At 40.8% G+C, this 24,151-nt stretch overlaps 1 protein-coding gene across 1 annotated transcript; it reads left to right on the forward strand.

Moving 5' to 3' along the window:
* Positions 1 to 1,615: 1,615 nt before the first annotated feature.
* MLNR (motilin receptor) lies at positions 1,616 to 23,912 on the forward strand. Its single transcript, XM_069758844.1, has 2 exons — positions 1,616 to 2,865; positions 20,066 to 23,912. The coding sequence occupies exons 1-2, from the start codon at positions 2,082 to 2,084 to the stop codon at positions 20,377 to 20,379; spliced, it is 1,098 nt and encodes a 365-aa protein (XP_069614945.1). The 5' UTR covers positions 1,616 to 2,081; the 3' UTR covers positions 20,380 to 23,912.
* Positions 23,913 to 24,151: the final 239 nt, after the last annotated feature.

Consider the following 24,151-nt stretch of genomic DNA (forward strand, 5'->3'; position numbering starts at 1 on the left):
TAAAGATAATAAATATCGTAAGTGGGGAGTAGCAGAACAAAAGTTTACGGAAAAAAAAGGTGAGGTGACAACATGAATGGCAGGTATATAATCTGAGTCCAATAAAGGTTACACATTGAGAACATGATATCATACAAGACTATAGAATAAAATATAATAGCAAGTGCAAGAAGAGTTCAGAGGGAGAATTAACCCAGAATATTTCACATGAGGTAAGGGTAACCCAATATTCAATAAACCAATTCAACAGCAATGACGTCAATGCAAATGGACCATACGTATGAATTAGACTGACCAAATGATGCAACGCGTGTTTCGCCTCAGCTTTCTCAAGGAGTCCTATATACCAGCCATACATGTCCCTTCATCTGATGCTTTTTTTTTTTTTTGTTTATGAACTTCTGTTCTGTGTCACAACTTCTGTTCTGTGTCACTCCCCATTTATTTTATTATAATATATTTAATACAATTATATGTATATTTATTTTTTGAGTGGCTATTCAATTTTCATAGGTCTTGGCATAGCTGCTAAATATTTACATCTGTGATTTGTGGCTACGTGTATGTTCATATATTCAGTCAGTGTGTACTAGTTATCAATTGTAGTGGAATATATGTTTTGATTCAAATGGATTCCATAGAAAAGTGGTAAATTATTGGTGGATGTGGCTTCCAGTGGAACAGGATTTGGCATATATATCAGAAGAGATTAAATTGTATTTTAGTTTTTCATCACATGACATAATAAATCCTTTTTCCCCTACTTCGACACTGGGTTTATATCTCCTGGTGCATGATAAGACCTTTGTCATTTCTACGTTATTACTCATTTTGAAAGGATTTATTTACCGTAATATACCAAATAATAAATCTTACAATACATTTTGCCACTATGTTTGCTATTGTGCAAAAGTAAAGAATTCATCATGAAAAATGTATAGCGCAGGCAGCAGTGATGGTGGAGTCACTTGTGGAAAATTATACGGCCATTTTGAAGTGGAATATTAAACTAAGTACAGCAGCCTCATCTGGCTTAAAAGTTCTATTTTTTATACATGCAGTTTGTATTGCGAAATCTGGTGGAAGATCTGCTTTCAAGGGAACCTGTCATCGGAATCATGCTGCCTAAACCATGGGCAGCACGAATCGGAGCCTGGCTGGTGAGCCATGGACAGAGCAGGACTGGTCTCGTCTCTAACCATCGTCCCAAAAGTATAGTTAGAAGATCCAGCTGGAGAGTAGACCAGCCCCGTTCTAACCCCTGACAGGCTCTTCCCAATGCTACTACAGGTTATTGATAGGATTCTCCTATGTACACATGAGGAAGACACCTGTCAATCACCTGGAAGATCTCCGGCCGGATCTTCTTACTATTATTTCTCTGAAATGCAGGATTGGTTCCGAGTGAAATATACCTAGCTGCAATCATGAAAAAATTCCAAGCCATGTGCAGCGTGAATCAGATGACAGGGTCCCTTTAATCATATCCCAATTTGTAGCAATGAATGAAAACAGGAGGCGTATGCTACAAAGAAGAGATGAATCTGTGGGGTGGAGACATTGCTGTTTGTGTTATATGCAGCCAGTGTACGGAGACATTGCACAACAGACTTCATCCTAAACCCACCTCCTCCTGGCTGCTTGTGCTTTGGAAGAATGTTTTTTTCCTTGGAAAGCAGAATACCTACTTCCAGCGTTCATGGCTAGATGAAAAGTGTCTCTCTCCTCCTAGAAGAACCTATGTACTTTGAAGTCATTGTATGTTTAGGAAGTCCTTTTTCTCAGCAGCGCAGATGATTTTATGTATGCAACAGCTGGAAACAACGCATCTTTGTAGTTTAATCCAACCGAGGAGATATAAGAACGGATAAGGGGACTGATTATAGCAGACACGAGATTGCTCCTGGGTCGCTGATGTCTCATGATGAATTCTGCCTTTTTGAACATTCAGAACTTGTAATTTTTCGAGTTTCTCCACTTCGATTTCAATTTGACCTAAAGTTCATGATCATTATCGGTTTGAGCCTGCGTGGTGAAGTTGGATTTGTGGTACTCTTAGTAATTTTCTCCTGATTTCAATCATGCAGAACCATTCCATAAGAAGTAATGAAAGCAATGAAGTCTCTGGCTATTATGATAACGACCTTCCACCATGCACAGAAAACTTGTGCTCCTTTTTCCCCATCCGAATACTCATCCCACTGACTATAATCTGTCTGGTCATAATGGTGGCTGGGATCTTTGGGAACACCATCACTATACTTATAATTAAAAGATATAAAGAAATGAACACAACCACAAACTTCTACTTATCCAGCATGGCTGTGTCCGACATGATCATTCTCCTCTGCTTGCCTTTTGACTTGTACCGCCTTTGGAGGTCTATACCTTGGATCTTTGGGGAATTTCTTTGTAAATTTCTGTACCTCATTAGTGAAGGATGTACATACTCCACTATTCTGCATATCACAGCTTTGAGCATTGAGCGATATCTAGCTATATGTTTCCCTCTTAAAGCCAAAGTCTTCATTACCAAGAGAAGGGTGAAGATGGTCATTGTTCTTCTGTGGGTCATTGCATTGTTGTCGGCGGCTCCTTTTTATAACCTGTTTGAGACAGTACAAATTTACAATTACACCACTTCCAAAATTAGCTGGGAGTGTAAATTTACAGAGCACGCCATGGAATCTGGACTCCTTAACATCATGACGTGGGTAACAACTGTCTATTTTTTCTTTCCTATGTTATGTCTGACTATTCTTTATGGCTTTATTGGTAAGAAACTGTGGAAAAGTAAAAACAATCTCCGTGGTCCAAATGCAGCAAAACGAGAAAAGTGCCACAAACAAACGGTCAAAATTCTAGGTAAGTGCCCAACATTACCCTTTATTTCTCTAATACACTGTTGGGGCTCATTCAGACATCAGTTTTTCGCATACGACTTCGTTCAGTGTTTTTCACAGGTAGAACTCGTACTGAATATAGCCTATGTGGTAGTTTACATGTCTGTGTATTTTTGCAGACCTAGCGCTCCACACCAGAACATGGAGACATGTCCAATTTTGATCCGAGTTACGGATCAAATTCGACAATGAAATTTATGGCTCCATGAAAAAAATTGGACATCGCTCATGCTACCCGTGTGCCATCTGATTTTTATTTTGGATAAGAGAAGTTAAAGAAATCTTTTTGTATGCAAAATAAAAACAAATGAAACTCTGCAGGTAAAAATGGACCTACTGACCAAACATTGATGAAGATCATCCATTTTTTTTTTTTGGGTGCAAGAACAATCACTTGCGTTTAAATGAGGCCTTATAGGAAGAGGAAATTCTATCTGTTAAGATATTTAGAATACAACCTTTGGCAAAATTATGGAATCACCAGCCTTGGAGGATGTTCATTCAGTTGTTTCATTTTGTAGAAAAAAAGCAGATCACAGACATGGCATATTTTTTTGTTCTTGATTTCTTTTAGTGTTTCTTAAAGCCAGAAAGTTGCCATTTGAAATGACTTTAGTTTTGTGCCATGTCTGTGATCTGCTTTTTTTCTACAAAATTAAACAACTGAATGAACATCCTCCAAGGCCAGTGATTCCATAATTTTTGTCAGGGGTTGTATATGAATGGTGACAAACCACTGTCGATTATATGAGTCTAATGCCTGCTAATAATATCACTGAATATTAATGCACCAGGGTTCTCTTTGGACAATGTAGACAGGCGGACTGCGGCCAATACTGTATATGACCTCTGAGTGGTTATGTGCACTGACATCGGCAGTCATTTAGTGACCTGTTTAGATAGGCAGACCCAAATTTTATGAGCGTAGAACAATTATTCATAGCATCATTCTGTGCTTCTAGAACATCATAGCTTATGTTAACAATGATTTCTAAGCCTGTAGAAAAAGAACATTGCACCCGACTAACCAGCCTTTTCAAAGTACGGTAATTGCCATGCTGTGTAGACGGGCCAGTCAGTAACCAGCATTTTGCAAGTGATTAGCCTGTCTAAAAAGCATGGCAATCATTTGCAAAACGCTGGTTGCTGATTGGCCCGTCTACACAGCATGGCAATCAGGAACAAGCATTCTCGAGAAAAGAACCTTATTGGTATGTGACCGCAAGTATGCAAATCACATAGGAGCAGCCATGTGCTGACCGCTTGAACTCACCAATAGAGCCAAATCCTGAGACTACGTTCCCACCATGAGCTTTTGTTGAGTTTTTTATGTTGCAGAATTTCTGCACCCATTATTTAAATTAGGCTTATTTCCTTGCGTTTTCGTGCATTTTTTTTTCACGATTTTGATGCTGTGGTTTTTGTTACTTGTTGCTTTAACCCCTTTCTGACATCCGAAGTACTAGCCCGTCGAGGTGGTCTGGGCCCTATGACCACCGACAGGATAGTACGTCACCGATCAGCTGCGCTCATGGGGGGAGCGCGGCTGATCGCGGCCAGGTGTCAGCTGACTATCACAGCTGAGATAATGTCCCACCCTGGGACAAAGTTAAAAAAAATAAAAATATTTACATGTGTAAAAAAAGAAAAAAAAATAATTCCTAAATAAAGACAAAAAAATATTGTTCCAATAAATACATTTCTTTATCTAAATAAAAAAAAAAAAAGTACACATATTTAGTATCGCCACATCCGTAACGACCCGACCTATAAAACTGTCCCACTAGTTTAACCCCTTCAGTTAACACCGTAAAAGAAAAAAAAAAAAGGCAAATAACAACGCTTTATCATCATACTGCCGAACAAAAAGTGGAATAACACGCGATCAAAAACATGGATATAAAAAAACATGGTATCACTGAAAACGTCATCTTGTCCCACAAAAAAACGAGCCGCCATACAGCATCATCAGCAAAAAGTTACAGTCCTCAGAATAAAGCGATGCAAAAATTATAATTTTTTATATAATAGTTTTTATCGTATAAAAGCGCCAAAACATAAAAAAATGATATAAATGAGGTATCGCTGTAATCGTACTGACCCAAAGAATAAAACTGCTTTATCAATTTTACCACACATGGAAAGGTATAAACGCCCCCCGCAAAAGAAATTCACGAATAGCTGGTTTTTGGACATTCTGCCTCACAAAAATCAGAATAAAAAGCGATCAAAAAATGTCACGTGCCCGAAAATGGTACCAATAAGAACGTCAACTTGTCCCGCAAAAAACAAGACCTCACATGACTCTGTGGACCAAAATATGGAAAAATTATAGCTCTCAAAATGTGTACACGCAAAAACTAATTTTTGCAATAAAAAGCGTCTTTTAGTGTGTGGCAGCTGCCAATCATAAAAATCCGCTAAACCCCCGCTATAAATAGTAAATCAAACCCCTCTTCATCACCTCCTTAGTTAGAGAAAAATAATAAAATAAAATATTTATTTCCATTTTCCCATTAGGGTTAGGGCTGGGGCTAAAGTTAGGATAAGGGCTAAAGTTAGGATTTGGATTTGGATTACATTTACGGTTGGGATTAGGGTTAGGCGTGTGTTGGGGTTAGGGGTATGGTTGGGATTAGGGTTAGGGGCGTGTTGGAGTTAGGGGTGTGGTTAGGGTTGGGATTAGGGTTAGGGGTGTGTTGGGGTTAGGGGTATGGTTGGGATTAGTTTTAGGGGCGTGTTCAGGTTAGGGGTGTGGTTAGGGTTATGGTTAGGGTTGGGATTAGGGGTGTATTTGGGTTAGGGTTTCAGTTAGAATTGGAGAGTTTCCACTGTTTAGGCACATCAGGGGCTCTCCAAACACGACGTGGCATCCGATCTCAATTCCAGCCAATTCTGAGTTGAAAATGTAAAACAGTGCTCCTTCCCTTCTGAGCTCTCCCGTGCGCCCAAACAGGGGTTTACCCTAACATATGGGGTATCAGTGTACTCAGGACAAATTGGACAACAACTTTTGGGGTCCAATTTCTCTTGTTACCCTTGGGAAAATAAAAATTTGGGGGCTAAAAAATCATTTTTATGGGAAAAAAAATATTTTTTTTTATTTTCAGGGCTCTGCATTATAAACTGTAGTGAAACACTTGGGGGTTAAAAGTTCTCACAACACATCTATATAAGTTCCTTGAGGGGTCTAGTTTCCAATATGGGGTCACTTGTGGGGGGTTTATACTGTTTAGGTACATCAGGGGCTCTGCAAACGCAATGTGATGCCTGCAGACCGTCTGCATTCCAAATAGCGCTCCTTCCCTTCCAGGCTCTGCCATGTGCCCAAACGGTGGTTCCCCTCCACATATAGGGTATCAGCGTACTCAGGACAACTTGGATAACAACTTTTGGGGTCCAATTTCTCCTGTTACCCTTGGGAAAATAAAAATTTGGGGGCTAAAAAATCATTTTTGTGGGGAAAAAAAAAGATTTTTTATTTTCACGGCTCCGTGTTATAAACCCGCGTTGTAAAATGTAGTGAAACACTAGTTCGGTCAAAGTGCTCACTACACATCTAGATAAGTTCCTTAGGGGGTCTACTTTCCATAATGGTGTCACTTGTGGGGGATTTCAATGTTTAGGCACATCAGAGGCTCTCCAAATGTGACATGGTGTCCTATCTTCAGTCAATTTTGCATTGAAAAGTCAAACGGCGTTCCTTCCCTTCCCAGCTCTGCCATGCACCCAAATAGTGGTTCCCCCCACATATGGGGTATCAGCGTACTCAGCACAAATTGCCCAACAACTTTTGTGGTCCATTTTCTCCTGTTAACCTTGGTAAAATAAAACAAATTGAAGCTGAAGTAAAACATTTTGTGAAAAAAAAGTTAAAGGTTCTTTTTTTTTTTAGACTTTCCAAAAATTCCTGTGAAACACCTGAAGGGTAATAAACTTCTTGAATGTGGTTTTGAGCACCTTGAGGGGTGCAGTTTTTAGAATGGTGTCACACTTGGGTATTTTCTATCATATAGACCCCTCAAAGTGACTTCAAATTTGATGTGGTCCCTAAATAAAATGATTTTGTAAAAATTAGAAATTGCTGGTCAACTTTTAACCCTTATAACTCCCTAACAAAAAAAAAAATTGGGGTTCCAAAATTGTGCTGATGTAAAGTAGACATGTGGGAAATGTTACTTATTAAGTATTTTGTGTGACATATCTCTGTGATTTAAGGGCATAAAAATACAAAGTTGGAAAATTGCGAAATTTTCGCCAAATTTCCATTTTTTTCACAACTAAACACAGGTAATATCAAATAAATTTTACCACTACCATGAAGTACAATATGTCATGAGAAAACCATGCCAGAATCATCAGGATCCATTGAAGCGTTCCAGAGTTATAACCTCATAAAGGGACAGTGGTCAGAATTGTAAAAATTGGCCCGGTCATTAACGTGTAAACCACCCTTGGGGATAAAGGGGTTAAATAAGGCTGTTTTGTTTTTGATACTTCCTGTTATTTGACTTTGACAAAACTTTGACATACGTAGGTGCGGATTACATGCGTTTTTGATGCTTTTCTTCATGTGCATTTTATACTTGCAGAATTTTCACATCTAATGTAAATCTATGGGGAAAATCCACACAGAAAACTCAGCATACCCGCAAAAGGAATCGACATCTGCAGATTTTAAACACACCAAGACGCCATGTGCATTTAACCTCAGCCTAGTATTTGTGCTTTAATTTTTATTAATTTGAATACATAAAATGCTGATTTTAACCCCTTAAGTTCTCAAAATTTTACATTTTTGTGCTTTATCCTCCCTTTTCCTCTCGTCATTCTTTGTTCTAAGGCAGCGGTCCCCAACCTTTTTGACCTAGAGAGCCACATTCAGCTCTGAGAGAGAGTCGTGAGCCACATTCAGCTCTGAGAGGGGGTCACGAGCAACATCCTGCTTATGTCCCCCTCAACGTAGTGTCAACCAAATCCCCCATTACGGGTATAATGATAACCTAAGCTTTTCCACAGAAATCACTCCAAAGCAGTACACTGAGATCCAGGGGTTACCATAATGCCCCATTCAGTATTCTCCCATCAAGGACTCCCAACACACTGTCGCATCCAGCTTCAAGACCCTCCTCTAACAGGTAATATCATCTTCCATACCTAAAACATCTCTAAACCCCTAAGACCAGCATATGTGCATCCAGATCTGCTTTTCTGTGCAGGGCTACTCAAAAATTCACCATTTTGAGATGCGGTCTTCATACCTGTTTGCTAGACCTGGAGCTAATGCACCAAGCTGGCAGACAGTCGCGAGCCACAATTCAAGGGACCATGAGCCACATGTGGCTACCGAGCTACAGGTTGGGGACCCCTGTTCTAAGACATAACTTTTTTTTTTATTTCTCCATGACAGTCGCATGAGGGCATGACAAATTGTAGTATTAAATCACACTATTTATTTTACCATAAAATGTACTGAAAAATGTGGAAAAAAAAATCACATGGGAAAAAAAACTTATGTGGTGAAATTGCAAAGAAGATAAAAAAAAGCAATTTCACCATAGATTTTTGGATATTGTTTTTACAGTGTTTATTGTATTAGTGACCTGATTCTCCAGATCAATACCAAAACATGAAGTATCAAAACAAGTCCACTTATTTGAGTGGTGAAAAAAGTTCTGACATTTGCATAAAAAAATTGAGTGTCCCTTTTTTTTCCAGACCTTTAACTTAATTTATATTTCCTATGATGAAGCAGTGTGAGGGCTTGTTTTGGTTTTTTTTTTACTGCGTGCAGGCTGAGTTTTTATTGATAACATTTTGGGGAACATATGATATTTTAATTTAAATTTTTTTGAGAAATGCAGCAATCGCAACAATTGTAATTCTGGAGTTCCAATTTTGCTTATCAACATTTAACATATAGTTTTTTTAGTTTTATATTATGATAAATTAGACTTTTTTGGCCATGACATCTCCAAATATATTTATTTTTTAAAGAAGCCCTCACATTATTTTTTCCTATTTCTGTGTCTGTGTGAATGTAGTGTAATGTGCATGCCAGCTTTCTCCAATATCCAGTGCAGCTCCTCTTCTCGGTGCCGTCACCGCTCTGCAGGCTCTCCTGGTCACTCTGCGCTCTGAGTGACCCAGAAGTGCCTCGTACAATGTAAGTCTATAGAGCTGCGGTAGGTGAGTATATTACCACATTCACATTATACTACATATACTATCCTTGGCTGGCCCCTTGTTGTCATGGTATCCCACTGATTCCTTGTGAGCGCATCACGTGCAGCCAAAGGAAGCCAGGGGTCAGGTCCACCAACTATGACGTTATTTAACTGCTGCTGATATAGGTTAACAGTGGCATTGAAATGGCTAAACTGCAGTGATCAGAACACGCTCTAGTTGCTGCAGTTATAGGTAGATGCCAGCTATGTAAAATTTGCCTAGTATGATGCCCACTCGGCTTCTGAGCTGGCTTCAAACTTTCTATATCGACCTAAAATGACAATGTATTTCATAGGTCACTAAGGAGTTTATAGCAAGGGGAAAAAGATTGAAGAATTATACAAACTGACATGGATTTTCAAAGTAAATCCGCTTCATCACGGCTAATAGATGTATATGAAAAATTGGCACTTGATGCAGTTGGTACAAAAAAAAAAAACATAATACAGGGACCTAGACCAACAGACTTTGTAATACATCCTGAAACTAGGGGACATCTACATGAATGCCTATGGTACAGGGGCAGACATATAGCTGGTGCAACTGCACTGGTGTCTGGAGGTGGAGGGGGTTCCTTGCAGGGTGGTAATAATGAGGACAATCTGGCCTGCTGCTCTCAGCCCGAGGGGTCCAAGGCCAGATTGCCCTCATCATATGCTGCGTGCTGAGCAGGGAGTAATCCTGCAGCTCTGCTGCCTACTGTAGAAAATGGCAGTGGAGCTGCAGTAACCCGCCCTCAGTCTCCTGCCCGGCGCTATCTCTTGCATGATACTGTACTGGGGGGCACAGTGGGGGCATCATAATTGGGGGCACTGTGGGTTCCTCATACTGCATTGGGGGCACTGTGAGGTCCTCATACTGTATTGGAGGCATTGTGGCAGCCTCATACTGCATTGGGGGCACCACAATGGGGTCCTCATACTGTATTGGAGGCATTGGGCAGCCTCATACTATATTGGAGGCATTGAGGCAGCCTCATACTTCATTGGGGGCACTGTGGGGTTTTCATGCTGTATTGGAGGCATTAGGCAGCCTCATACTGTATTGGAGGCACTGTGGGGTCCTCATACTGCATTGAGGGCACTGTGGTGGCATAAGTTAAATGACCCTGTCACGACTGAAGTGGTTAAACTGCTCTGATTGGAGTTTAAGGCCATCTCTACACTGATCTTTCGCCTTCTACAAGTTCAGTGTGTTTCTGGCTCTTTTACAAAACATCCAATTAAAGGACAAATTAAAGTTATTTATATAACCGTATATTCGCTTTCTACTAGCTGCCCTCCAACCAGTACTTTAATGATCTTGTTAGGTCTGTTGGTGATCAAGAAGTCCAAAAGGGCCTCCAATTAGGTACTACACCAGTTGGGAAAGGCAATCATTTTTAGTTATTGACAATAATCTGTTATCAGTTCATGAGGTCCACAGTTTCACCATTTTTATTTGGATAGTTGAAATCCCCCCAAGTCACTACATCGTTGTGAATTTGTTATGTTTGATGGCTTATAACAAACCCTTATCAGTATATTTTTAGGCATGTTATTTATCAAAGGGAAATGTTATTTATCAACAATTTTGTGTGACATATCTCTCTGATTTAAGGGCATAAATATTAAAAGTTTGAAAATTGCTAAATATTCTAAAGTTTCACCAAATTTCCATTTTTTTCATAAATAAATGAAAGTGATATGAAATAAATGTTACCACCATCATGAAGTACAATATGTCTTTGAAAAACAGTCTTAGAAACAGTGGGATCCATTGAAGTATTCCAGATAAAGTGACAGTCAGAATTGTCAAATTTGGCCTTGTCATGAAAGTGAATACATGTTTGGGGGCTGAAGACGAATTCCAATAAGAACATAGGCAAAGCAATTTACAAACGACTTGTTTTACCTTTTTGAACCTCTTTAGTTTTCCAAAGACGCAAAAGAGTTTGTATGCCTAGGAAGTTTTCGTAGGAAAATCACAGGAAGCCATCAGTTTTATGACAGACTGCAAAACTAGGGTATTACAATCTACTGAATAAAGTGATTCCAAGTTCACGTCCCTAAAGAAACTAATAAAGTTATCAGGTAATTTTTATTGTAAAGTTAATGTCATCAAAACAAAACCTAAAAATGTCGGGGGGTTTTTATTTAAATTCCACCGATTTTGGAATTTTTTTCTTCACTCCATATTTCAGTACCTTATATTTTAAAATTTATTTTGTCTTTCAAAACTCCAACTTGTCCCAAAAAAACCCCAAACTTCATGCATTATATTAAATGATTTATATACCGGTATTATTGATACAGGTGTTGTTTTTTTTGTTTATGTTAACTCATTGTGGATGTGGGAGTATACACGAGCACTGCATTCCGAATTAGTAATTGCGATCTTTTATTCACTGTCATCTCGCTTAGTGATACCCAAATGTTTTGATAGGTATTCATATATTTGTGTCGAAGAAAAAGAAGTTATGGATCTTAGAAGGCAAGGAAGAAGAAAGTAAAAATAGCTGTGTTTACAAGGGGATAAGCCGGATTACTTACAGCACCCACAATGAGAGAGGGACCCGCCCATAGGAACAGGAAACTACAGAGATAAAAGGGCGGTCCCCCTCTCCTCCTCAGTTGTTTTTCAGAGTATGAGAGGAACCGCCGTTGTTAGATCAGTATATATGTCCGTAATTTGTTTGCACATTTTATCTTATTTATATTCACCCATGAGAATATTTTGTATAAATAACTATACATAACTAACTAGGGTGGGAAGTGACAGGGTGCTGTCGTGGCTCATTAAAAGGGCATTACCGGTAAGTAATCCGGCTTTTTACCCTTCGCCACGACAGCACCCACAATGAGAGATTTACAGAGAAACTTCACCTGGGTGGGATCACCGTGCAGAGGACAGCTCTCCCGAATGCCAAGTCAGATGTAGAGGATAGATCAAGCCTATAATGTCTATAAAAAGTTGAAGGCGACGACCAGGTTGCGGCCTTACATGTAAGCTCGATAGAGATGTCTTTTTTCTCCACCCAAGAGGATGATACTGCTCCAGCTGAATGTGCCTTTACTCCTTCTGGAGGATCTTTGCCTTTTGTTAGGTAGGCAAGACAGATTGCATCTCTGATCCAGCGAGATAAGGTAGCCTTTGTGACCCTTTGGCCTTTTCGGTGACCCTGAAAAGATACAAACAGAGCCCTACTCTGTCTCCAGGACTGGGTTCTCTGTATGTACTTTAAGACTGCTCTTTTCACATCTAACATGTGCAGCTTCTCTTTCTCTGGATTTGATGGATTATCATAAAAGGAAGGCAGAAAAATCTCCTGAGATCTATGGTAGTGTGTTGCTACTTTAGGGAGATATGATGGATCAGGTTTAAGAACTACTCTGTCCTGGTATGTCAATAAGAATGGAGGGTCTATGGAAAGGGCCTGGATGTCTCCTATTCTTCTGGCAGAAGTTAAGGCTATCAATAAGGCTACCTTATATGTGATATTCTTTAGAGAAATAGAATGTAAGGGCTCAAAAGGAGGTTCAGTTATGGCATCTAGAACTAGATTCAAGTCCCAAGGAGGTAAATGTGGGATATGTACTGGTGTACACCTTTCACATGCTCTAATAAATCTTGCTATCCACCTGTCACCAGCTATGTTAGCACTATAAAGGGATCCTAAGGCAGATACCTGAACTCTTAAGGTATTGACTGATAGACCGAGCTCATGGCCCTTTTGTAGAAATTCTAGGATAGCCTTAATAGGAACCTTGCTAGAGAAAGGTTTTGTATAGAAGCTGAGGAATTTTCTCCATACTCTACTATATATTAAAGTTGTAGACTTCCTTCCTACTTAGCAGTAATGTGTTAATTAGCTCTGGAGAAAACCCCGTTAGTATTTGCCTCTCAAGTTCCATGCCGTTAGGTGAAGACATTTCACTTGTTGGTGATAGAATAGACCCTGAGACAGTAGGTCTGGGATCATTGGCAGAATCCAGGGATCGCAAACTGACATCGCTCGAAGACAGGAGAACCAAGGCCTTTTCAGCCTAAATGGTGCTATCAAAATCACCCTTGCTTTCTCTTCCCTTATCTTCTTGATGACCAACGGGATTAACATCATTGGTGGGAAAGCATAGGCCAGATCGTAGTCCCACAGATACTGGAGCGAGCCTATCATGTCTGGATGATCTGCTGTATTTAAGGAGGCGAACCTCGGTACCTGTCTGTTGTTCCTGGTTGCAAACAAATCTATTTGTGGAAGACCCCATATGTCCACTATGTTCCTGAATATTTGAGGATTGAGAGTCTATTCTCCCTGACAGCGCGTGTGGCAACTTAGGAAGTCGGCCTTTGAGTTTTCTACTCCTCTGATATGGAGAGCTGTGAGTGATAGAAAATTGGGTTCTGCTAAGTTGAAGATGTTTGCCACTGAACACATTAGACTTCCCGATCGCGTTCCGCCTTGATGATTTAAATATGCGACAACCGTCGTGTTGTCTTACAGGATTCTGATATGAGATCCTTGGAGCTGGGGAAGGAAAAAAGTCAAGGCATAATAAACCGCATTTACTTCTTACTGAGCTATATTTTGATCCAGATTGGCCCCCACCCTTCTGTACCTGCGTCAGTAGTGATTAATTTCGAGGGTTTTATCGTCCTTGTGATTCCTCTGGACAAATGGGTTTTATCTAACCACCAAAGGAGTGAGCTAAGTACGTCTTTCGATAGGGTAATCTTTGTATTTAAATGACCATGGCAATGTGATTGTGCATAAAGTATCTGGTGTTGTAAGGCTCTAGTATGATATTGGGACTATTGAGCCGCAGGAATGCAGGAAGAGAGTGAACCCAAGGGAGACATGGCATCTCTTAGGGACATTTGAGGATTAGACCTTGCCATAGTAACTTTTGAGATTATGGTTAATTTTTTGGATTCTATCTTTGATTTACAGAGTCCAAGATTAATCCTCGGAAGGACTGAAGGGTTTCCGGATGTAGTCTGGACTTTTTGAAGTTCACAATCCAACCTAAAGCCTGTAACGATGAAATGGTATTAGTTAAGCGTTCTTTACATTGTGAGGCTGAATTTCCAATTATTAGGAAGTCATCTAGATAAGGCACAATTAGCATATCCTGATGATGCAGATAAGCCATCACCTCGAGCATAACTTTTGTGAAAATCCGAGGAGCCATGGATAGGCAGAATGGCATGGCTGTAAATTGGAAGTGACGAATCCGGCACTGTAGGTTTACCGCCACTCTGAGGTATTGTTGGTGTTCTGCATAAATGGGAAGATGATAGTACGCATCCTTCAAATCTAGACCCATCATAAAGCACCTAGGAAACAAAAGTTTAATAGTAGACCTTATTGATTCCATTTTAAAGGTGTGTTCATACAGAAAGGAATTCAGTTTTTTAGATTTATTTTAGTACGAAAAGTACCATCCGGTTTTGGAATCAGAAATAAAGGGGAATAAAATCCCCTCTCTTCCTGATTCCTTGGTACTTCTATGAGAACATTCTTAGCCAAAAAGCTTAGAATTTCTAACTGAAGCGCTTTTTGCTGTTCTGGCGCTTTCAGTGATGTTTTAATAAAAGTATCCTGTGGCAGTTTAAAGAACTCTAATTTTAGTCCAGATTTTACTTAGGCGAAGGATCCACTGATTTGAGGTTATGTGCTCCCACTGTCGATGAAAAAATTTCAGTCTTCCACCCACCGGGATTTCATTACTGATGGTATCTACCACGTCTAGATGTTTCGGGGTTACCTTTCGGTTTTGTTTCCTTCGTTTCCCAACAATCTCTTTGTGGCTCATACAGCCTCCTTCTGTCAAATGGCCGTCTTCTAAACGCTCTCCTATAAGAAGGAAGAAACTGTTTAGGAAATCCCTTCCCTCTTTCTCCTGCTTTATTGAGTAGGTCATCAAGAACCTTTCCAAACAGGAACTCACCCTGGCATGGGATTGTACATAATCTAGATTTAGATTCCATCCTTTCAGCTAGAGGGCTCGACGAGCTGCATTGACAAGGCTCGCTGATCTTGCTACCAGCCGTAGAGAATCTGCTGAAGCATCAGCCAAGAATGCCGCAGCACTTCTAATCAATGGAACTGCTTGTAAGATTTTTTCTCTCGGCAGTTTGCCCTTTACCTGTTGCTCCAGCTGGTCTATCCATACTAATAATGACCTAGCTGTGCACGTACTTGATATGGCAGGCTTAAAGGCTCCTGTATTTGTCTCCCAAGTTCTTTTAAGAAGAGCTTCGGTTTTACGGTCTAATGGGTCTAGTAAGATTCCTGCATCTTCCACAGGGAGAGATGACTGTTTTGAGGTGGATGCCACCACCGTATCCACTTTTGGAACCTTAGACCATACTGCTAACTCTTCACTGAAGGGGTAATGCCTTTTAGAAGAGGATGGGAGAAACCCTTTCCCTTGTTTGCCCCATTCTTTTTTTACAAGGTCCTCGATGGCAGAAACGACTGGGAAAGCTTGCCGTTTTTTGTGACCTAGGCCTGCGAACATGATATCCTGGGCTGATCTGACCCCTTTAGTGTCTGGACAAGCCATAGTGTTTCTCACGGATTTTATAAGATTGTCTATACTGTCAACTGGAAAGCATGCTCCGCCGTCATCCTCAGAAGAACTGGATGATGATCCCGAGGTATTAGAGGATCAGATTAAACCCTCCTCAGACTCTGAACTAGAGACGAGGGAAAGACTTTTCTTTTCTTGTTTTTTTAGGCTTTTTGATCCCAGAGATTGGATCTCCTGCCTAATTATGGCCCTAATATTAGTGGTTGAAAACCGCAGCCTTGTCCTGTAAGGTTTGATTTATGCAGCTTGGACACAACCTTTTTGAATATGAATCGGGCAGGGGTTGTACACACAGGGCGTACTCCTTATGCTTCGATTTACTGGTTTTCTTAGGGAGAGGGATAGAGAAGGAAGGGATCAGCTTATAGGTAGAGGATTATATACACTCACCCAGTGAAGCACTCATTATACCGGCCTTGGAGGTGGAGACGCTGTGCGGAGTCTGAGTAGATCTGTATCTCTACTTCTTCTTGTATGAGTGTCAGACCCCTCAGCAGAGCGACCACTCTTTCTCAAAGGCTTTGCTGCAGACTTTGAGCCCTTAGCGCTGCTGTCCTTGCCAGCGCTATCCTGCTCCACCGCTGGTGGATGCTCTTCCTGCGCCGGAGACGACATTCTGAGCATGATTGCTCTGTGTCCCGGCTCCATTTTTAAAATGTCTGTCAGCACGCCGGAGCCACGAACCGGAAGTGTTCCCACTACTTCCGGTTCAGTGAGGCAGATCGCACTTACCCAGGAGATGCCGCCACCACCACCTCCTAGAGGCGATCCGCTTACTGCGTCCTCCACTCCATAGGCCAGGCTTGCTGCCCGGAACCTGCCGGGAATGTGATCAGACGAGGGGGGAGGCTGCATGCAGTGGCTCCCCAGCCGCTGCTACTGACGCCGCAGCCCCTGCTGTCCGCACGGAGACCACACAGGCGGGTGCACAGGCCAGGTTAATGGAGGTGCTCTAACCACCTCCATTCATGTAGGTATTCTAGGGATTTCCGATAGGAACAGGAAACCAACTGAGGAGGAGAGGGGGACCGCCCTTTTATCTCTGTAGGTTTTCTGTTCCTATAGGCGGGTCCCTCTCTCATTGTGGGTGCTGTCGTGGCGAAGGGTAAAAAGGAGTTAGCTTTGCATAAAATAATGATGACCTATACTTGGGACAAGCCATCAATATCAGATTGGTGGGATCCGTCAGACGGCACCCCCACTAATAAGCTGTTATTAGCAGGGATGGGCGAACCCGAACTGTAAAGTTCGGGACCCGTACCACAACGTCCCGAACACGGGTTTCCATGTGAAACCCGTGTTACAGTTCGGGTCCAGAGTGGGCCTGTAAAAGAAAGCATACAATTAATAATAAACTTTATAATTATACTTACCTGTCCAGAGACACGTCCTCCCGTCCCGCTGTCTCCCGGCGTCATCTGCTTCCGGGGCCGCTGATTACCCTCCGGCGGTATTCACTGCACTCGGCAGTCTTTGGCTTTTTCCGGCAGTGTTCGTGCGTTGACTGCATCCCAGTTGTCTTCTCCTGTAGGCGTACACGCTCAAAAATTATGCACAACAGAGCACATGGTGACTCCGTCAGCACTATTATAATCAATGGTTCGGTCTGCAAACATGCTCTAATCCCATTTTGTGAGTTTTCCCGGTGTAAACCCCGACCGGAACAATGAACGTATGACAAAGCACAGTGTGAAATCACCCTTAGAGGAATGTGCCTTTTAATAAATCAGGAGTGTCTAACTCCACCACGCCTCCTCATCAACACAGGTAGAAAAATTGCCGGACTTGAAAAATTGGGGTCACTGTTTTTGACTGCCTAAAAAAACTGCATCTGTACGTAGCTTTATACGTATTATACATGTTATACTTTTGATAATTAACATTGCTTTAAGCTTGAAATTCTGAAAATTAAATTTGCAAACTTTCACCAAATTTTTATGCCTAGGTGGTGACAGCAGCAGAGTGGAAGACAAATATTATTAGAAGTTAGTTTGCTCACTAATACATGTATAGCCGTAGTGTTTTTTTTTTTTTTAATGAGCAGTCCAGGATTATATAAAAGAGTTTATTTTCTTATTCTGTGCAAATAGTGTCACTTTTACTCATAAAGCAATGCCCACTAATATATCCCCACTGCTTTACAGTATATGTCTACACGTACTATGTACACACTATGGGCTCATGCACACGACCATATTTTCGGCCCAAGGGCAATTTGGTAAAAAAAAAACGGATCACACTAGGACCAATGTTATTCAAAAAGAACCTGAAGACCCACCTCTTCCGACAAGCCTACAACCTGCAGTAACCACCGATTGACCAAACCGCTGCACGGCCAGCTCTACCCTCACCTACTGTATCCTCACCCATCCCTTGTAGATTGTGAGCCCTCGCGGGCAGGGTCCTCTCTCCTCCTGTACCAGTTGTGACTTGTATTTTTCAAGATTATTGTACTTGTTTTATTATGTATACCCCTCCTCACATGTAAAGCGCCATGGAATAAATGGCGCTATAATAATAAATAATAATAATAATAATAATTCAAAGGGTCAGTGCAGATGGATAATTTTTTTTTTTTTACTGACTGCATCTGCATGGGAAAACAATAGCAGCATGAGCGATTTTCCTCTGTAAATCGAGTGAGACTTACCCATTCAAGATTCCCTCTATATCGGATTCCATTCGGAGCCACAGTGCAGCATTTTTCAGATACATTGCAATTCTGTAACATGGGAAACTGTAAATGGTCCTATAAATTATTAATAGCTGATGTAAAAAAAACAGACTCTATACAGATTGCACATGGATGACGAGTGAGAAAAAAAAAATCTTCCCTCTTTTCTGAGTGCATCTATGAATGATTGTCAATAGAGACATGACTTGTATCGTCTGGAAACGGAATGTAACTGACAGTGAAGTTATCATTTATATTAGTTACCTGCGATAAATGTCTTTAGACCCTGTATCTCAAACATGCATGCTCCACCTGACCAAGCGATCATGTTTATTAACAGAGGAAAATAATTCATCTCCTGTGGAAACAAAGGATTAAGGTATAGTCACATGGCTTAATCTCACCCCATTAAGGCTAGCCATACATATTACGGTACGTTCACATTTGCGTTGTTGGGCGCAGCTTCGTCGACTGATACCGACGCATGCGTCAGGCGCCCCTATCTTTAACATGGGGGATGCATGGACAGGCGCCGGTATGCATTGCCATGCGTTGTACGACGCATGCGTCATTTGGGCGCACCAGACAGGGCGCGTCCGACGCTACATGTAGCATTTTCCCTGTGCCCAATTTCCTGTACTTTACTATTTTTGGACAACGCATGCGTCATAAAACGCAGCGTTGTGTATATGCGTTTTGGGTTGTGTCGATGATGCTGCGCCCAACAACGCAAATGTGAACGTACCGTTAGATGTCTGTTGGCCAAACGTTGCGTTGGCTGATCATCCGGCTGACACCCATCTCAGCAAAGCGCTCCTGTGATCTCTATGGGAAAGCCGCTAACTGACACATTGGCCAGCGTTTTATTTAAGGGAGAACAATTTGATTGGCAGTCCGAATAAGACAGTCCAGGTCGACATCTGTACAAATCATCAGTCGGCCGACACCCTCATACCCATTAATCAGTTGGACGAGCCCGTCAATGGTAAGTTTGGCCAACAGTCTAATGGGGCCTAAATGAGCGCTGATCAAATTATATGTGTCCATCAGCACTCATTTACTGGCCTGTTTACACAGGCTGATGAGCACTGATGGCAACAGAACAATCGCTAACACAATCATTCTGTCCCCATTGACTATTGTCATCAGCAGAACATCGGCTGTTTACATGAGCTCTGCCGATAATGATGACTTATGTCACCATAAATAATCCTATCACCCGACAACAAGCATTTTTCTCATTACTCGGGTCATTGCTGGCATGACTACACTGTCCGATGCTCTAGAATGCTTGTTCATCAATTCTTGGCCTGATGACATCCAACTGGTCTAATCTCTCTTCCCTAACATCATCTATTGGGAAACTTGGAATGTCCTCATTTGCAAAAGATAATCATCGAAAATCAGATTATGTAAAAAGGTAATGAAAATTGTTGGGGTGTATATGCTGAACTATAGTTGAGTAACAGGCATTGAGGATCCGTAACATGTTTATAGGGCGGGTGATTAATCCAATGGGGAAGTGGCTACAGTACACATTTCTCCTGGATATGTCAGCCCTATGCTTCCCTTACAATTATCATACATTTAATAGAATGATATAGAAAATTTAAAAAAAAAACAATAAAAACAAATGAGCTATTGGTAATGCTGTTGACCTGTATTCTCCTCTTTTTGTTTTGAAGCTGTGGTCGTACTTTCTTTCATAATCTGCTGGCTGCCGTTTCACATTGGAAGAATCATCTTTGCAAACACCAACGACTTCCAGACACTGAAAGTTTCCCAGTATTTCAACATAGTTGCAATGCAGCTGTTTTACCTGAGCGCCTCCATCAACCCGCTCCTCTACAACTTCATTTCAAAGAAATATAGGACTGCAGCTTACAAGCTTCTCCGACTTGGCACGTCAGATGAACGGGCATACAACGTCATCAAAGATGAGACAGGAGGCCACACGGAGACTACATGTATTCAGAATGAGTATATCACACATATCTGAAGGTGTATAGTCACACATGGAATCTGTAAAGGCAGAGTCAGAACACACATATAGATTGTATATGTAAAGGTGTTTATCAATTTAAAAGTGGTCTGATGGCGCTCCCAAAATAAAAAAAACAAACATTTTCACCTAAAAGATCCCTACAGCTCCATCGCAGTGTTCGTGTCCCCTGCCAGGCTCCTGGCTACTTCAATTCGGTGGGTGCAACAGCTGACCTCTGCAGCCATTCAGTGGCAACTGATTGCCTGCAGCGGTCAATTTTAATTTTAGCAGTGAGGAAGAGGAAGCTAGGAGATTGACAACAGTAGTAAATAGGAGTGTACTATTGGTGAGTTTTTGTTTTATTTTTAATTATTTTAGGACTAACATTAGACCATTTTTAAACCTATAAAATGTTGTGGACAGCCCCTTTGATAAGTAGACAAAATACTGCAGAAGAATCCTGTCTTATGTAACAATTGAAATAAATATGTTCTTAGGAATTCACATAATATAAAGGGAATATTAATAAAGAATTGCTGATCTCGTTGGTAAAAAGAGCAGAAATAATTATACTGTATGTGCTGACCAGAAGGGCTTACAATGATGTTAATATTTGGAATAAGTAGAAAGGAGAAGTTTCTTCATGATCATTTCTTATATGAATATCCTAAATACACTGCATAAAGCGTATTTTTTTATTTGCTCTTTATTAGCAGTCCAGGTCAGAAAAACTCTGCAATCTGCCAACAGATCATAGACGGTCAAGTATTCAGTCTTTACTGTTAAATGTATAGCCCGATGAAGATTTAGTCGCAGGATAGGTGATAACTTATAGATCCAGGGGTCTGACCACTGGGACCCACAGTTATAGGCAGAATGTGGCACTTCATCCCCAATCTCAGCCCCATAGGTAATGAATGGAGCGACGGTCAGGAATGTGCTCTTTCATTCCATTCTTATGGGGATAAAAGTGCCCTGTTGTGGCAATAGGTGTGGATCCCAGAGGTAGGATCCCCATTGATATGTCATAACATTCTCGCTGACGAACCCTTTTAAGTATTACTATTATCATAGGCACATAGAGAGCCTGCTAAGGCACTGCCCAAATTAAATAGGACTTGTCAGCTTTAGACTGTGTGGCCATGTTGGTTTTTTTTATGCGTTTCTGCCGCGTTTTTTTGCCACAGCGGAAACGCATAAAAACCGCATTCCCATGCAATCCTATGGGATTCCGCAGTTGTTGTGCCCATGCTGCGGATTTTCCCACTGCGGAATCGCATAACGGTAAAATCCGCAGCATGTTCATTATTTCTGCAGAATCGCAACGATTCTGCAGCCATAGGATTGCATTGAAACACTCACTTTACACATGTGGCTATGCCCACCATGCGAAAAGTGATGGCTTCATGTGCGGATGGTACCCGGGTCTGGAGGAGAGGAGACTCTCCTCCAGGCCCTTGGGAACCATATTTCTGTAAAAAAAAAAAAAAAGAATTAAAATAAAAAATAAGGATATACTCACCTTCCGATGGCCCCCGGAGTCCTCCCACCTCTCAGCGGTGCACACAGCGGCTTCCGTTCCCAGGGATGCATTGCGCGAATCACCTGAGATGACATTGCGGTCATGCAACCGTGACATCACAAAGGTCCTTTGCGCAAAGCATCCCTGGGAACGGAGAGTACCGGGAGCACCGCTGAGGAGATCGGGGGCCGTCGGAAGCGGAGAATAACCTTTTTTTTTTTTATTATTATTTTTAACATTCTGTCTTTTTTACTATTGATGCTGCATAGGCAGCATCAATACTAAAAGTTGGTCACACTTGTCGAGCACTATGCTTCACAAGTGTGACCAACCTGTCAGTCACTTTTCCAAGCGATGCTTCAAATCGCTTGGAAAACGCAAACATTCTGCAAGCTAAAAACACTTGCAAAATGCTTGTGTTTTGCGGGAAAACGCATGCGAATTCTGCATGCATTTTACCCATGGCAGGGAATTGCGGAAATGCTGCGGACATTTCTGCAACGTGGGCACATAGCTTTACTGATATGACATCTTTAGTGAACACTTGCATTCTGTATTAAAGGGGTTTCCCACATTGATATAGACAACCTCAGGAGCGGTATTGTTCCTCTCTGTACACTGTTTACATCTGCCCACTGGTAATCAGAAATCTGATGTCGATGACCTATCCTAAGAATAGGCAATCAATATCATTAGAATGGAAAACCCCATTAAATCATGAAATAAAAACTATAACAAATGGCAAAATCTGAGATTAGGGTAAGCATTAGAAGAAATTCCAGAAACTTTTACTAAAACAGTGGCAGCTACTTGGAACAAAATTCCAGATGTGATTGGAAAATTCATATTAAAGGGAATGTCCGGCTTTGGGCTACAAGTCTGCAGTCACTGTTTATGACTGAAGATGTATGAATCCTCACATTACGCGCATTCATTCATCAATTGTGTGGCACTGCATGATGTGAGGATTCACTGCTGCCAGGAGACTGGGTACATGACTGCAAGTATAAGTATACATGCGGTCACATGCCGACTAGATATGCGCGGCCTCGATTCAATTGCAAGTGTATTGAATGAGGCCAGACAGTCTAGTAGGAATGTGGCTGGAAGTTTGCAAATCACATAATTTTGGTTACTTCACCGCCTGCGAATCCTCACAGCGTGCAATGCAATACAATTCATTATTTGGGAACATAAGAAAGCAATGTTCTTGAACAGCAATGTCCTTTAGCTACAAAATTAGTTTAACAAAACATTTTTACCAAACCAGAAAATTCTCCTACTATATACAAACTTTAGCTCCTCCTTAGATTATCACTAGATAGACATCAGAGATACCTTTTGCCAAATGTATGGCTTTACTATGTCTCTATTGAAAAGGCCAGGCAACTACAACTTTGAATACCAATGTACATACAGTATACTGTGTACTATACGACTGTGTACGTTACTACATCTGGAGTGATCCACTGCATATGGTCTCAAATTATTCCAAAAAGGAAACTGCCATGAATATAGGATTTAATGGCTGTGCATGGTGTCACACATCACAAATGGAACCCAATGGTGAAAGGACTAGTCATTGCATTTTGCACCCTTTTGACCCCATGTCCAAGAAGATGCTCCATTATTGGATGGCATACATGTACAACTAGAAAATAAGCTGAATACTTTCCTCCCCAATATGATACGAGTGTTTAACTCTCATTAGATGTACTTACTGTCCCGTAGCTGACAAATATCACTTTGCTGTACTGATCAGATAATTAATGTGTTGTTTTCTTTTACATTTTCATATAAAAGGGCATTCTGTGTGTGTAACTATTGATATTTTTTAAACATGAATATACCTGATTATATCCTTTTGATATATATATATTTATTAATATTTATTATTTAACTGTTAATGTGTTTCCATCACTCTTATGTAAGAGGGCTAACAATCTTCTATATCAAAATAAATTGATCAAACATTATTATCCTGTTACCTACAATGAAGCAATGAATGGCTGTATATATACTGTAATAAAGTAATACATATAGAATGACAGCTCTGGAGCTCTTATTTTACAAAGTTCTGAGTGAATTATTAAAAGGAAGGCTAAATAAAATAGTTCAAGTTCTAGACCATCTTTAGAAACCAGAGCAGAAAGTGGCCTTAACTCGGGCAGCGTTGTATTACATGAATATCTGCATACATTTTAAAAGTGAATCATGTCATTCATTTTTTATAATATACGGTAATTATTTTTATTTTTTAAGGGC

This window comes from Ranitomeya imitator, chromosome 3 (genome assembly GCF_032444005.1).
Source record: "Ranitomeya imitator isolate aRanImi1 chromosome 3, aRanImi1.pri, whole genome shotgun sequence".
Taxonomy (NCBI): Eukaryota; Metazoa; Chordata; class Amphibia; order Anura; family Dendrobatidae; genus Ranitomeya; species Ranitomeya imitator.